Source organism: Elephantulus edwardii, unplaced genomic scaffold, assembly GCF_000299155.1.
Source record: "Elephantulus edwardii isolate Elephantulus edwardi_28Jun2011 unplaced genomic scaffold, EleEdw1.0 scaffold00115, whole genome shotgun sequence".
NCBI classification, from domain to species: Eukaryota; Metazoa; Chordata; class Mammalia; order Macroscelidea; family Macroscelididae; genus Elephantulus; species Elephantulus edwardii.
This window is the reverse complement of record NW_006399865.1, coordinates 9,679,422-9,694,184: the sequence shown is the minus strand read 5'-3', so window position 1 is coordinate 9,694,184 and position 14,763 is coordinate 9,679,422. Positions and strand designations below refer to the sequence as shown.

The 14,763-nt window shown below is 45.3% G+C and overlaps 1 protein-coding gene across 1 annotated transcript in view; it reads left to right on the top strand.

Annotated features, from left to right (window-relative positions):
* Nucleotides 1–14,763, top strand: part of CTPS2 (CTP synthase 2) — a 107,762-nt gene that overhangs the window by 92,752 nt on the left and 247 nt on the right. Inside the window, exons 14-15 of the mRNA XM_006892430.1 lie at nt 2,860–2,915; nt 5,319–5,415. Of these exons, the coding sequence (XP_006892492.1) occupies nt 2,860–2,915; nt 5,319–5,415 (153 nt within the window). The remainder of the gene's footprint in view (nt 1–2,859; nt 2,916–5,318; nt 5,416–14,763) is intronic.

Below are 14,763 nucleotides of genomic sequence, written 5' to 3'. Positions count from 1 at the left end.
ATATATTCATATTCATTCCCCCCTTCCATTTTTCTACTTGTGCTGAAAGAGCTGTGGTGATGCAGCAGTTAAGCTCTTGGCTCTTAAAGATGTGACAGCTTGTTAATGTTAAGTTTGTTGTTATGTAGAATTGAGTTGGAACCGACACCTCCAGTGGGTTTTCGGAGGCAGTAAATCCCATGGGAAGAAATTGCCCATCTTTCTGCTGCAGAGTCAGTGGTGGATTCGAACTACGCAGCTTTGAGTTGGCAGCACAACTCCTTGCCACTAAGCCACTAGAGCTCCCTTCCGTGGAGTTAAAGCCTAGGAAGTCCTATGCGGCAGGACTGCTTGGCCTCACAGGCTCACTGTGTGTCGGAGTCAGCTCGAGGCCACACAGCAGCAGCAAGTCATTGTGCTAGTATTTTCCGTTTCCCCTTTAACTTTCATGACGTGATAGTTGCTTTCCTATTCAGGCTTGAATGAGCCCAGTGTGGTGGCATGTTGGCATTCTCTCAAGGAGCCCCCACTATGTTCATTTTCTTCCCAAAGCCATCCTTAGCATTCCCTAGAATTCAGAACTTCCCGGGAGCTCGGTCTGCAGGGACAGAGGCGCTGCAGGCCATGTTGTCTGCACTTACTGAGCTGTAAGAGAATGCTGTCGTTGGCATCTCCTCTTCCCAGTTGAGAAGCCCAAAGGACAGGGCAGGAAGCCTTTGGTCTTTCTTGCTTGAGACCTTCAGTCTTCCCAAGCCTCCACTCCCTGCTGTCTGCTGAATTAAGCAGCACTTCATTTTGGGACTTGGTTTGTTATTTTTAAGATGTGATTTGAGTGAAAGTTTTCAAAGAAGATTGGTTTTCATGTGTATTTTGGTTTTTTACATTAACTATAATTCCCACCATGTAACAACACTCTTCCCATTTCATCCCTGTGATTCTTGTTTCCTCTTAGTCCTTCTATCCCTACCCCTTGCTGCATCCTGGGCTTTATCCTCGAGCCATTGCCACTCTTTCTGACCCTCCATGGCTGGTTATTCTAAGGCCTGCATCCCTGGTGCTACTGTCCACCTTATAGGCCTGTCTAGTGTGTGGCTGAAAGTTGAGTCTCAGGGCTGAACTTTGCTCCAGGGGTGACTGAGGGCCTTCGCCTCGGGGCTTCCACCAGTCTCTCTAGGCCTTGTTTATCTTTTTGACTCTTGTTTCAAATCCTTCCCTCCCTTCCTCCAGTCTATCTCGAACTTTCTAATGCAATTCTTTTTAGAGTGTCCCCTGCCTCAGATTCTGTTGGAGTTTAGAGGTGAAGCAGGGATCAAGCTTCAACCCTGTCGCCAGGTCTCGTGGCTGGAAGTTGTGTCGCTAAAGATGTGAAGAGAGATGAAGTCATGTGCTGCAGATGCCATTCTGGGGCTTCAACCCTGTTGCCAGGTCTCGTGGCTGAAAGTTGTGTCACTAAAGAGGCGCAGAGAGATGAAGTCATGTGCCGCAGATGCCATTCTGGGGCACCTGGGCATTTCAGTCCAGTTCGCCAGGCACCACCTGGTCCCACATGTGGCTGAGAACTTGGCATCCCTCCAGGCCTGATGCTCTCTGTGTGTTTCTGATTGGTCCTCACAAAATAACTCAGCAGGACATGCTGTCTTCCTTGACTTTTGAAACAAATACTTAGGTGTTTCAGGCTCAAAGGCTAAGTGAATTTGCTTCTTTTCTCCATCAGATGTTACTCATTTATGTAAATTATGGCATGTATGTAGCAATGTATTTGCCGTTTGTAAGTATGTAGTCAAGGTGCGCCTAAGCCAGTGTGTTACCCAGTGGTGCCTAGAGAAAGCTTGACCAGATGTGTGAGCTCTGAGCCTAACAGCTGGCTGTGCTGGTCCATGGGGAGGCTTTGGGAAGCCACTGCGTGTCTCTAGGCTCCGTTTTCACCTTTTGTAAGCGAGCTTGTTCAGGATCTGCACAGAAGCCTCGGCTTGGTGTGACGCAGTGAGTGCTGCAGGCTGGTGGGTTAAAAGCGGGCAGACCCGCCCAGTCCATGGACTTGGGGGACCTGCAGGCTGTGGGCTTCCCCTTCTCCGTGGGCATTGTTCCCTGAGGAACGCTTGAGGATTTCAGTGAAAGCATCGTCATCTTCTCCTAGAAGAGGAGAAAGCTAGGTGGTGGCTGCCTGGAGTCTAGTTCATTGGCAGGCCTCTGATGGAAGGATCAGGAAACTGGGTGGTGCAGTGGTTAGAGCAATTGACTGCTAATCCAAAGGTCGGCATTTCGAACCCACCAGTTGCTGCTTGGGAGAAAGTCGTGGCAGGCTGCTGGTGGCCAGACCCCAGCTGTGGATGCCCTCGGGGCTAGCGGCACTGTTCTGCATGATTCCTGTGAGCTTTGTGGGGTTCTTGAGAGCTCTGTGGGTTTCCTGTGATGTAAGTGTGGTCACTGTGAGATCTGCAGGGTCCCTGTGCGGTCCCCATGAGCTCTTTGAGGCCCCTATGAGGTCTGCGGGGTCCTCTGAGCTCTGAGGGGTTCCCATGAGGTCTGTGGCATCCTCATGAGCTCTTTGAGGTCCCTATGAGGTCTGCGGGGTCCTCTGAGCTCTGAGGGGTTCCCATGAGGTCTGTGGCATCCTCATGAGCTCTTTGAGGTCCCTATGAGATCTGTGGGGTCCCCTGAGTTCTGTCAGGTCCCCATGAGCTTTGCGGGGTCACTGTGAGCTCTGCAGGGTCTCCGTGAGCTCTGTGGGGTCCTCTGGAGGTCTCTGGGGTATCCATGAGTCAGGATCAGCTTGACGGCAGTGGGGTGGATGGAGACCAAAGATGCATCCCTCCCACAGATGCCATGGGTGTGGCTGAAGTCATGACCCCTTGGCTAATTTCCCTTGTATCTTTACAGGGAAGCTGTATGGTGACGTTTCTTATGTGGAAGAAAGACACAGGCATCGGTATGAGGTAAGGCCTTTGTGCTCGGTTTCCATGGAGTATGGACCCTGTGATTGTGTGGGGCCACTGGAAAAGCTGTCCTGCAATGGTGACATCTGTGGGGCTCTAGGACATGTGCCAAATCCCCATGGTCTCCACTTTCAGAGGATCCACGTGGAGTGGAATGATGTCTGGCCACAGGGCATGTTGACACTCTGCCACCCTGACTGCATCACCTATGTCAAGGTGCCATCAGCACTGATTTCTCCATAGCCCCCCCGCCCCCTGCCCCTTTCTTTTGCCTTTGGGTAAACAGGGACTTAAAGGAAAGGAATCCAGTGCTGCTAGGGACTCATCCCTGGAGGAAATGACATGAATCTGAGCACCTTAACAGTGGCGTTACTAGAGCTGGGGCCCCCGTTTAAGACTCCATGGTGTCCATTTCCTACCTTTCATGCACTAGCTTCTGCACCAGACCATATAGAATCCTCAGTGAGATATTGTATCAAACGTAATCATGGAATAATGTGCTAAGTAGTGGTGTGAGTTGCTGATAGGTAATGTTTTTACATAATAGGAGTTTTAACATAGATTGAATACACACATGCATGAGGGTGTAATTTGTAATGTGCAATGATCCCCAGTGATCTGGTAAACCACATAGTGCCAGGAGTCTTAAGGGTGGAAAGCAGTGCTCCCTGATCCCATCGTGGCCCTAAACTCTCAAAACTCATTGCTGTGGAGTCAGAACGGATGCACAGCTGATCCTCCAGTAGGTCTTCCGAGGCTGTAAATCTCAAGGGAAGAGACTGCCCATCTTTCTCTCACTGAGCACTAGTGGATTTGAACTGCCAGAGAAGTGCCCTGTTTGGGTTAGCAGCCCAGCTCCCTAAGGGCTAAGCCCCTATAGCCCCCATCACAGCCCTGTTGTTATAACTATGTGCTATTGAGTTGGACTCATTGGATCCAACCCATAACTGACCCTCCGGCGGGTTTTCAGAGGCTGTAAATCACACGAGAGGTGATGGCCTTTCTCCCGCAGAACACCTGGTGGATTCAAACCGTGTGCCTTTGGGATTGCAGCGCAGCTTCTTGCCACGAGGCCACAGGAGCTCCTTATCACAAGGCCAATCAGATGTACAAGGAGTTCCCCTGTGGTGTGGCTTTAAAAACCTTTTACTTCACTAGAAATAAAAGGGGACAAAATCAAGCCAAGATGGGACCTGCGTACCTTCTTGAAATAATTGCTGGGGTGGAGTGCGGCTTTTTGGCCCCCGTGCAGTGAAGATCTTTAATACCCAGGAAAACCAGGACACATGGCAGACTTGAAGGAAAGCTGGGCCTGCAGCTTCAAGGGCACAAGGTCTTGCCTCCGCAATTGACAGAGAAAGAGGGCCTTCCCTTAGAGGCGGCTCTCTGAACTTGGCCTGCCAGTCTCCTAGCTGCAAAGGAGCTAACTCCTGCCTGTTAAAGCCACCCACCTTGTGGTGTCTGTGTTCCAGTAGCATTGGAGAACATAAGACAAATAGCAACACCAAAACTCTTTGCACCTTTCTACCTAGAATCACAACATTATTAGTACCTGAGTAGAAATTGGGGGAAAAAAAGTTTTCTCGCCTTTTCCTTTAATCGTTATCTTTCATTTAAAAAATATTATTGTTGGCAAGAAGCTGCACTGTAATCTCAGAAGTATACGGTTCGAATCCACCGGATGCTTTGCTGGAGAAGGAGGGGCAATCAGTACCAGTCAGATCCAATTTGATGGTACACACACAAAAAATAATAAAATAAAGTAAATTAAAAAAATATTATTGTTATTGCCTCATAAATACTAATTACATAATATTGTAGCTAAAACGCCACAAAATTTGACAAAACCAGTGACTATAAAAACAGCAGCAGCAGCTGTGCAACAATGAATGAATGGGGAAAAAATTAAATGGTGAGAATAAGCTGTAAAAAAAGAATATGTTGCATTAAAAAAAAAGAAAGAAAAAAACCACAGCAGCAGCAGTTAAAACATCTGTGTGCTTGTAGTGGTACAGACAAAACTACATTCAAAGCATCGTTGATATGTAGTAAAACTGACACATCCAGTGCCCGTTAGAAGATTCAAAAAGGAAGCTTGACATAGAGTTTTAGCCTTGTGGGTATATCAGTACGTGTACTGGGCTTATGCAAAATGTCTTTGTTGTTGAACTTCAGGGGTATTTTTATAGAAGTAATACATTTTCTGCTGAAACTCTACAGAAACGTCATTGACAGTCATTGCAGTTGCAGCCCCTCTGACAGGCTGGTGTGGTCCATGCCCCTGAGTGACTCGGCTGCATTGTTGAAATGGGACACCCAGCCCGTTGATGAAGAACCTTTTCGTAAACAGATGAGCCTGAATGGCCCTGCTGACTAAAAACACTTCATTTCCTGTCTTCCCAGGTGAACCCTAAGCTGATTGACCAATTTGAGCACAGTGACTTACGTTTCGTAGCTCAGGACGTCGATGGGGAGAGAATGGAAATAATTGAAGTGGCACGTAAGTGGACGCTTCGTTCTTGAAAAGCTGTGTGGTGCCCATAGATGTCAGAGGATAGAATTTGAGGCCCATTTTTTCATTTCCTCCCTACTTGCCTTTGAGCTACATGTGCAGCTGCCAAGTGCCCGACACAGTTGTTCTTAGGTATCACTGAATGGACTCCAACTTAAAGTGACCCTGTACCCAGTAGACCACAGCTCTATCCGATCGTGTGCCATCAGCACAGCCTCTGCTCTGTTCCGGCGCTCTGTCATAGTCACTGTGTCAGGCCATCTCATCCAAGGGCTCTCTCTGCTTCACTCACCGCCCACCTTCCAAGTATGGTGTCCTCTTCCAAAGACAACAAGCCCAAAGGAAGTGAGGTGAAGCTTCACCATGCTGGCCTCCGAGGGGCACCGTCTGCACTTCCTCCAAGACAGACTTGTTTGTTCTTTTGTCCATCCGTGGAGTATTCAGGACTCTGCTCTAACGTCGCAACGCAGAGGAATATTCAACACTCTTCTGTAACACCACAACTCAAAGTCATCCTTCCTTCTTCCTCTTCCTTACTCACTTTCGCATCCATATGAAGCGGTTGAATGTACTGTGGCTTGAATCCGGCACACCTTGGTTTTTAAAGGGGTGTCCTTGTTCATTGACACTTTAAAGAGGCCTTTGACGGCAGATTTTCCCAGTGCCGCACATCTTTTCATTTTTAAAAAAATTTTTTTTTATCTTTTCATTTCTTGACTGCTACTTCCGTGGACGGAAGGATGAACTAATAGGCTACTTGTAATCCTAATTACCTGAGGGTCCTTTAGTTCTGAGCCTACCAGAAAGTGGTGTGTTGTTCCCAGTCAACCAGTTCTACAAAGAGATGCCACCTTCAGCACCTGCTGCCTCTCTTTGGGGAGTTTGCCTTGTGTGTTAGCCACTAGGTTAAGTTCTCTGGGAAAGGAAGGCACCTCGCTGATTGGTAGCATTCTACTTGTTCTCCTCTGCGGAAAGATGGCACAGTGCCCATCCATCTACTGGTGCCTGGTATTGAGGTCTTTACTCCTAGACCTGCCTCTTGATGCCGTCTGGGCCTCTGCCTTTCCCTACTGCTCATTCCTGATGGTGAATCATGAGCTGGTTTTAAATTTGGGACACTAAAGGCTACACTCAGAGGTTCCTTACGAGCCCAAACACAACACAGAGGGATTGACTTCTACCAAGGAAGAGAGCCTTAGACATCGACTGTCTGCTGGTAACAAAATTGTGTAGATTTAGACAGTGTGTTCATCTTCACCCACTTCTGCTCATTCAGATCTGCAAAGCCATGGGGTGCCCGGGGTAACTGCTGTTCTCCTCTCTTTTTCTTCATGTTGGGCTGCCAACCTGAAGGTTAAAAGTTCAATCCCATCAGCTGCTCCGTGGGAGGAAGAAAGATGAACCTCTTCATGTTTAAGATTTACAGCCTCAGAAAGCTAACGGAGGGCTACTGGATCAAAATCCACTTGATGTTGTAGGAGTTTGGGGTTTGTTTTATTTACTGCTTGGTTCTTTGTAGACATGTTTGCTAAGCCTGTGTGTAAACATCTCATTCCAACTGATGTGAACATTTGGATGTTCTCCTGGCACATGCAACTCCGCGACTTTAAAACAAAATCCACATGCACTCCAGTCTCATCTTTATCTCTGTTAAAGTGCCATCAAGCTCCTTGTCCAAGGCTTGTCAGTCCTAGCCGTGGTGAGGTTTGGAGACTTCTTTACTGTGGGGGAACGTTCTGTGCATTGCAGCATGTTGACCAGCACCCTTGACTAGAAAGCAATCGTTTGCTCCTGCTTCTCTAGGCTGGAACAACCCAAAATGTCTTCTGGCTTTGTTAGATGTTGGTGGAGGAGAGAGCCGAGCCAAGCTGAACTTGTTTCGCTTTTCTTCCCCTTCATGTCCCCAACCTGTAGTGAGTGGTCAAGGTGAGTAGAATCCGTGTTTGGGAGGCAAGCTGAGGCGGGGCTCACATAGCCATGACTGCCCTCAGGCCCGCTGCACAGTGACTCCCCTCCAGCCCTGAAGAGGACAGGGCTAGCCAGTGCAGTGCATGTGCTGTGACTTGGTGGGATGAACGCGTATCGATTGAGCTTGCAGGTTGCATGATGCTCTAGAGCCTGTCTTTTCAGTCTCTGTGCTTCAGGCCCAGGTACCGTAGACTTCTTAGTCTCCTTTTGACATTCCTACTCCTTTCCCTTCTCATCCCGTGTCTCTGTTCTCTACTTCAAACTGCTCTTCTCTCTCGTCTTGCCTTTCTGCTTCTCTTTGTTTGAATACTTAGTTCTGAGCAGGTTGATTGAAGTTCAGAGAAGGTTCTTTGAACACAGCAGTCTTTGACCTGAGCCCTGAGAGCAGGAAACCCATGGATATTCCCCGTGCACTCCCTGGACACCTGACTCCTTGGTGGACACTCTACCGACACTATCGAACTTACAAAGCAAGCGATGCTACTCCCGCTTCACAGAAGATGGACTAGGGTGCCAAGAAGTTAAGGAACCTACCCAGGGCCATCAACTGTCACAGGCTGGCTTCTGCCACCAGAATTCTCTTCACTTGGCTTGTTTTCACGGGACAGTCTACCCAAGATTATCAACCCATGCTTTACTCTTTCATTTTTCTGTTTCTACCATACCTAACATTTTGAACTCGAATTAGAATGTTGTTGTTATATTCTATTGAATCAGAACCAACTCATAGCTGACCCTCCTGTGGGTTTAGAGGCTGTAAATCACACAGGAACAGTTAATTCAAACCATGTGCCTTTGGATGGGTAGCACAGCTCTTTACCATTATGCCACCAGAGATCCCTTTGAATTAGAAAAGTGAGAATATATTTTCTCCCCTCTTCCTGCTGGAAAGGGAAATCATTTGGAATTTTCCCAGTCTGGATCCCTGTTTGGTATGGCATCTCTTCAAGCTTTTTCATGGGAGAGGACAGAGAATTTCTTAAGTTATTGTTTATTTACTTGGTTAAAATACTTACTCTTTTTTCCCCCCGGAGGTGAAAATTTAATAGGAAAAAGTATTATAAGTTATAAAAAGATAGACAGTGAAAACACTTCTTTCCCCTTGGTCTTCCAGCAACCCAGAGGCAACCATTGTCTCCCTGTTATTACTTCAGAGAGAGTGTGCATGTGATGATAGCTTTTCCCCCCAAGAAATACTAGAAATGAAGCCCACAGTTCTGCACCTTGCTTTCTTTAGTTAAGAAGAAATCTATTCTGTTGGAAAATTTTCCCTATCATTGTATTTTTTTCTTACTCATTTTTTCCGCTTACCTTTCTTCTAAATGGTTTTGTTGTTGCTGTTAAGAATAGACACAGCAAAACATAATACCAATTGAACAGTCTCTCCATGTACAATTCAGTGATATTAATGACGTTCTTAGGGTTCTGCAAGCATTCCCCCCCTCCTTTTCAGGGCTGGCCCTCCTTTATTAACTTGGACTCACTGCCCCCTAAGGTGTCCTATCTAACCTTTCCCGTTGCTGTTGTCAATTTGTTTCCATATAGACCGTTCTCACTCACACTCTTCTAACCCTCCTGGTTCTCATTATTGTCAGCAAACACTGAGAAGACGGTTATATCACAAGGATTTAGACTCCCACCAATGCTTTCAAGTTTCCTGGGGCTTGGAAGGAAATGAGAGATGCTTTAAAACCTGGCAGGTTTTGAAAGCTGGCTGCAAGGGAATTCATTTTGTTAAGGGAAAGCCCCTGGAAGACTTTTGATCTGAGTTCACTCTTAGAAGCGTATTCTTAAATCTTCACCATTCCTCCATTCCTAAAAAGTTCGAAAAAGACAGCAAATCTTGATGTTAGTAGAATGTCAGAATATAGTTCAAAGCACTTAAGAACAGTATGCAAGACTGCATTCGATAGAACAGATGAAGAGAAGGACGATGTGAAAGGAATGTACGGTCAGGCATTATATGTATGATAATAATCTGGAACAAGGGGTGCATTACAGGGTGCGCTGGGGAGGGGAAGGGGAGAAGGGGGAAGAAAATGTGCTGCAATGAATATTATTTTTTTAAAAAAGCAAGGTAGCCCCTTAAAAAAAAAAAGGACCATTATGTAAAAGGTCTTTTCTCTGACTGATGGGACGTCATATCAAAAGAACAGCTTTGTAGTCTCATCCCTCATAGTGTCATAGGCGATATTTGTGGAGAGCGATTCAGACCACGAAACATTAATTCAGATATTCTGTGCCTGTCTCTGGCATGATCCATTGCATGACCTCTCTGTATATTGGTACACAAACACAATTGCTTTTCGCTTCTTTCAAAGACATCCTCAGATACAGTGCTGAATGATTTACTGTATCTAGATTTGAAGTTCTACCACTTAGTGTTGTGTTGTACATAGGACCTCATGCACTTACTGCAGAGGGTCAAGGACTGCAGCCTTCAATATGGACTGAGGCTCAATGTCAAGAAGACAAAAATTCTCACCACTGGACCAATCGGTAGCATCAGGATGGATGGCAAAGAGATTGAGATTGTTCACAGCTTCAGTTTGCTCGGCTCCATGGTCAACACTCTTGGCACCAGTAGCGAGGAAATAAAAAAACGTATTGCGATGGGAAAGTCTGCGGTTAGGGACCTCTCCAAAATACTCAAGAGCAACAGTGTCTCTCTGGAGACTAAGGTGCGCCTGATACAGGCCATGGTTTTTGCAATCACTTGTTATGCATCAGAGAGTTGGACAATGACTAGGGAGGATAGAAGGAGAATTGACGCCTTTGAGCTGTGGTGCTGGAGAAGAGTATTGAATGTTCCATGGACTGCCAAGAAAACAAACAGATTCATCGTAGAGAGGATTAAACCAGGCTGCTCCTTGGAGGCAAGGATTCTGGGGCTTCATCTGACATACTTTGGACATGTTGTAAGGAGAGACAGGTCTTTAGAGAGGGACATCATGCTGGGTAGAGTGGAGCCTCTATGAGGTGGATTGATTCAGTGACTGGGGTACTCGGGATGGGTGTGTCAGAGGCAATGAGATTGGCACAGGATACAGCACAGTTTAGGGCTGTTGTACATGGGGTCGCTATGAGTCGCAAACGACTCGACGGCACATAACAACAACAACCACTTAGTTTCTTCTCTTAGTGTGGATGACTTATATTCTGCTTTTTTCAAGGCTGCAATAAGCGTTCACATTTGAGCGTCCGAATTTGAGCAGGCTTCTTTCTTGATGTGACGTAGAGGGTTTCAACACTGGATATTTCTGCACTCATTTCTGTACAAGTATTTGGCAGCATTTGTATATCATAGCTACTAGCCACATGTGACTGTGACTTACATGAAACTTGCTCAATTTTTTTTAAAAGTGTTTTCCTGTTTCAAAAACTTTTTCTTGTGATTTTTAATGAAAATTTACAGAAAAGTTGGATTTTCATTTATTCATTGTTGTATATTTTCTTCCCTCTCCCTTCTATCCCCCTCCCCTAGTTCACTTTCTTTTTTAAAAAATATTCATTCATTGTTGCACATTTTATTGTGTTCTCTTTGAAGATTTACACAGTAGTTTAGGTGGCCATTAAACAATGTCTACACAAGATGGCCGGTGACATTGGCTAGTAATCTGGTGGCACAGTAACAGAAATGTCACAGATTTGGGTGGTCTTAATCCCCTAGTCCGTCTGAATGGAACACCACCGCCTGAGCCCTAGCAGACCCTGTTGTCCTGTCACTGGGTGTGACAGCCTCATCCCCTCAGCTTTGGATGGCAGTCATCCAAAGGTCCCCCTTGTGCAACTTAATAGCAGTTTTACACTCTGGAGCTGAGTTGACAAAGATCTGACTTTTTGAAACTTTCAAGGTTGTAACCTCACCCTTTGAGATCCAGGAGACAATGGCCCCACTCTTTGAAACTGTGCAAGCTCTACTTTGCTTATGCAGTTTTTCTGGTCTCCCAGATGGTCCAGGGATAGTCTTTTAGGACCATGAGTCTGCCTTTGCCTGATTTCTGGGTCCCGCCAGTCAGTAGCCTCTTTCTACAAATTTTAGCAATTAAACCCTTAAATATATTGTGGCCCCACCTTTTTATTTTTTTACTCATCTGTAAATTCTCTTTTTATTCTTTTAGACAATATTTTTATGAGCATAAACATTTCATTTTTAGCTCTCATTTCTCTAGTTCATCTTCTACTGTGTGTGCATATTTTGGGTTTTCCCCCCTTCCATGATCATTACAATCACAGGTTTTCTATTTAGGATTTTGATACATTTTGAGTGAGTTTCTGTTTATGATGTGAGGTATGGCTTTGGGTCCTGTTTGATTTTTCTACAGATGGACATCCAGTTTTGCTAGAAACATTTGTTAAAGAGACTCTTTTTCTCGTTTAATGAACTTCAACTCTTTGTTGACTAGGAGTTGTTTGTAAGTGGACATATCTGTCTTGTTGTTATGTGCCATCGAGTCAGAAGTGACTTGTAGCTGACCCTCCAGTGGCTTTTCAGAGGCTATAAATCACATAAGAGGAGATTGCTCATCTTTCTCTTGAAGAACAGCTGATGGATTTGATCTCCCTGCCTTTGAGTCGGCAGTGTAATGCCTTACCACTAGGCCACCTGAGCTCTGTAGACAATTCTCTAGGATCATATAAAAATATTTCATGAATTTGTGTGCCATTCTTGAGTAGATTCCAACATTGAGATTTGAGACTTGACTTCCCCCCCTTCTTTTAGCTTGAAGAATGCTGTCTTCTCCCTCTTGATTTTCTAATTCCAGGTCTTTACACATTTCATTGAAATGGTTTACTGTATTTTCTTGAAACAGCTTTTGAAATCTTCTTTTCAGATCTTTTATATAAGCATTGAGAGTGGAGGTAGGAATTTGGAATCTTAGAAAGTTTCCACTCCGGGTTGGACGTGTTGTCCATTTAGTTCTTAGCATCCCAAAGTAAGGCATTCTAGAAACCTACTTTTCTGCTTCTATTAATTCGAGACAGCTTGTATTGCTCTGATGGTGCTTCTTCTTGTTTTTTGATAGTTACTGCTGAGTAGATTGCAACTTCTGGATACTTAGAACTCTCAAAATGAAAATAGTGCAATGTCTTCCTCTAATAATATAAGTAGTGCATTCCATATGTTCACTGTAATAGTTCATACAATATAGCAAAGTATAAGGAAGAAAAGGAGCTCAGATTTTTGCCACCTGTCTACATAATGCCATTAACATTTTGGAGACCATCCTTGTATTATAGAGACCTCATCACAAGGACTGCAGTCTTCAATATGGATTGAAGCTCAAATATCAAGAAAACAAAGATTCTCACCACTGGGCCAATTGGCAGCATCAGTATGGATGGTGAAGAGATTGAGATAGTTAACAGTTTTCGTTTACTTGGCTCCACAGTCAACACTCTTGGTAACAGCAGCCAGGAAATCAGGAGACGAATTGTATTGGGAAAGTCAGCTGTGAGGGACCTGTCAAGATTATTGAAGAGCAACGACGTCAGGCTGGAGACTAAGGTGCACCTGATCCAGGCTATAGTCTTTGCTATAGTGCTATGCATCAGAGAGTTGGACAGTGAATAGGGATGATAGAAAGAGAATTGATGCCTTTGAGTTGTGGTGCTGGAGAAGAGTATTGAATATACCATGGACTGCTAGGAGAACAAACAGGTTTGTCCTGGAGAGGGTAAAGCCAGAATGCTCCTTGGAGTCAAGGATTCTGAAGCTTCGTCTGACATACTTTGGGCATGTTGCAGGGAGGGACTGGTCCTTGGAGAGGGACATCATGTTTGGGAGAGTGGAAGGATGGCGTAGGAGAGGAAGATCCTCTATGAGATGGATCGATTCTGTGAGTGGAGTGGTGGGAGTGAATGTGTTTGAGACAGTGAGGTTGGCACAGGATAGAACGGCAATTAGGGCTCTTGTACATAGGGTCGCTGTGAGTCACAAACGACTCGATGGCACATAACAACAACAACAGCATCACTAGTGATAAGCTAGTGGAGGCTGAAATCTGCGTGCTAGGTCAGCTGTGTGGAGGGCAGACTAAGATCCGTTAATATGCAACCTCAAAGGTGACTAGAAATGCAGCTGTACTTTTTGCATTTCTAGGTGTAGCCCTTTGGGTTCTAGTTGTGTTGGTTTATCCCAGGGCATCTTTTCCTTGGGAAGTGAAAGAGTACATTATAGGAAATGGCATGAAGCCATCTAAGAGAAAGAATGACTCTTGTTGTTAGGTGCCGTCGAGTCCAACATGACTCATAGCGACCCTATGAACAAAAGATATGAACCCTGTTCTGACCTGCACCATCCACACACTTGCTGACACACAGGAGCCCAGAGTAGCAGTCACCGTGTCAGTCCACCTGGTTGAGGGTCTTTCTCTCCTTCACTGACCCTCCGCCCTTCCCAACATCATGTCCCTCTCCAACGAATAGCACCTCCTATGAAACATGCCCAAAGTATGTGAGGTAAAGGCTCATCATTCTTGCCTCCAAAGAGCATTCTGGTTGCATCCTCTCCAAGATATATCTGTGTGTTCTCTTGGCCGTCTGTAGGATGTTCAGTGCTCTTCTTCAACACCACAGCTCATAGGTGTCAGTCCTTTCCCTGTCATTCCTATTCATTGTCCAGCTCTCAGATGCATAGCTAGTATAGGAAAGACTATGGCCTGAAGCAGACCTTTGTCTTCACACTGACATCACTACTCCTCAATAGTTTGGAGAGGTCCCTAACTGTAGATTTTCCAAGTGCTGTGTGTCTCCTTATTTCCTGATTGCTGGTACCAAGGGTGTTAATTGTGGATCCAAGTTTCAATCTCCTCTCCATCCATCATGATACTGCCTATCAGTCCAGTGGTAAGAATCTTTGTTTTCTTGATATTGAGACACAATCCATACTGAAGGCTGCATTTCTTGATCCTCTGCAACAAGTGCTTCAAGTCCTCCTCACTTCCAGCAAGTAAAGTTGTGTCATCTGCATAACGCAGGTTACTGATGAGTCTCCCTCCAATCCTGATGCCACATTCCTCTTCGTAGAGTCCAGCTTCTTGAATAATTTGCTCAGCGTACAGATTGAATAGATATGGAGAGAGTATCCAACCTTGGCTTACTCCCTTCCCAATTCCAAACTATGCAGTGCTTCTCTGCTCAGTTTGCACAACAGCCTCCTGGTTCTGAAGAGACAATGGAGATTGGGTCAACATTAGCCTACCAGGGCCTATGATGTGGCAGACTTTGGGCAAGCAGAATTCGCCTTACCAATTGACAAGTTATACTCACTCTAATGCCCTCTTCAGCTGAAATTCTGGATCACTCACTAAGTGATCCATGTTTACAATTTGAAATTCCTCTCTGAAAATAGATAATGAAAGTGAT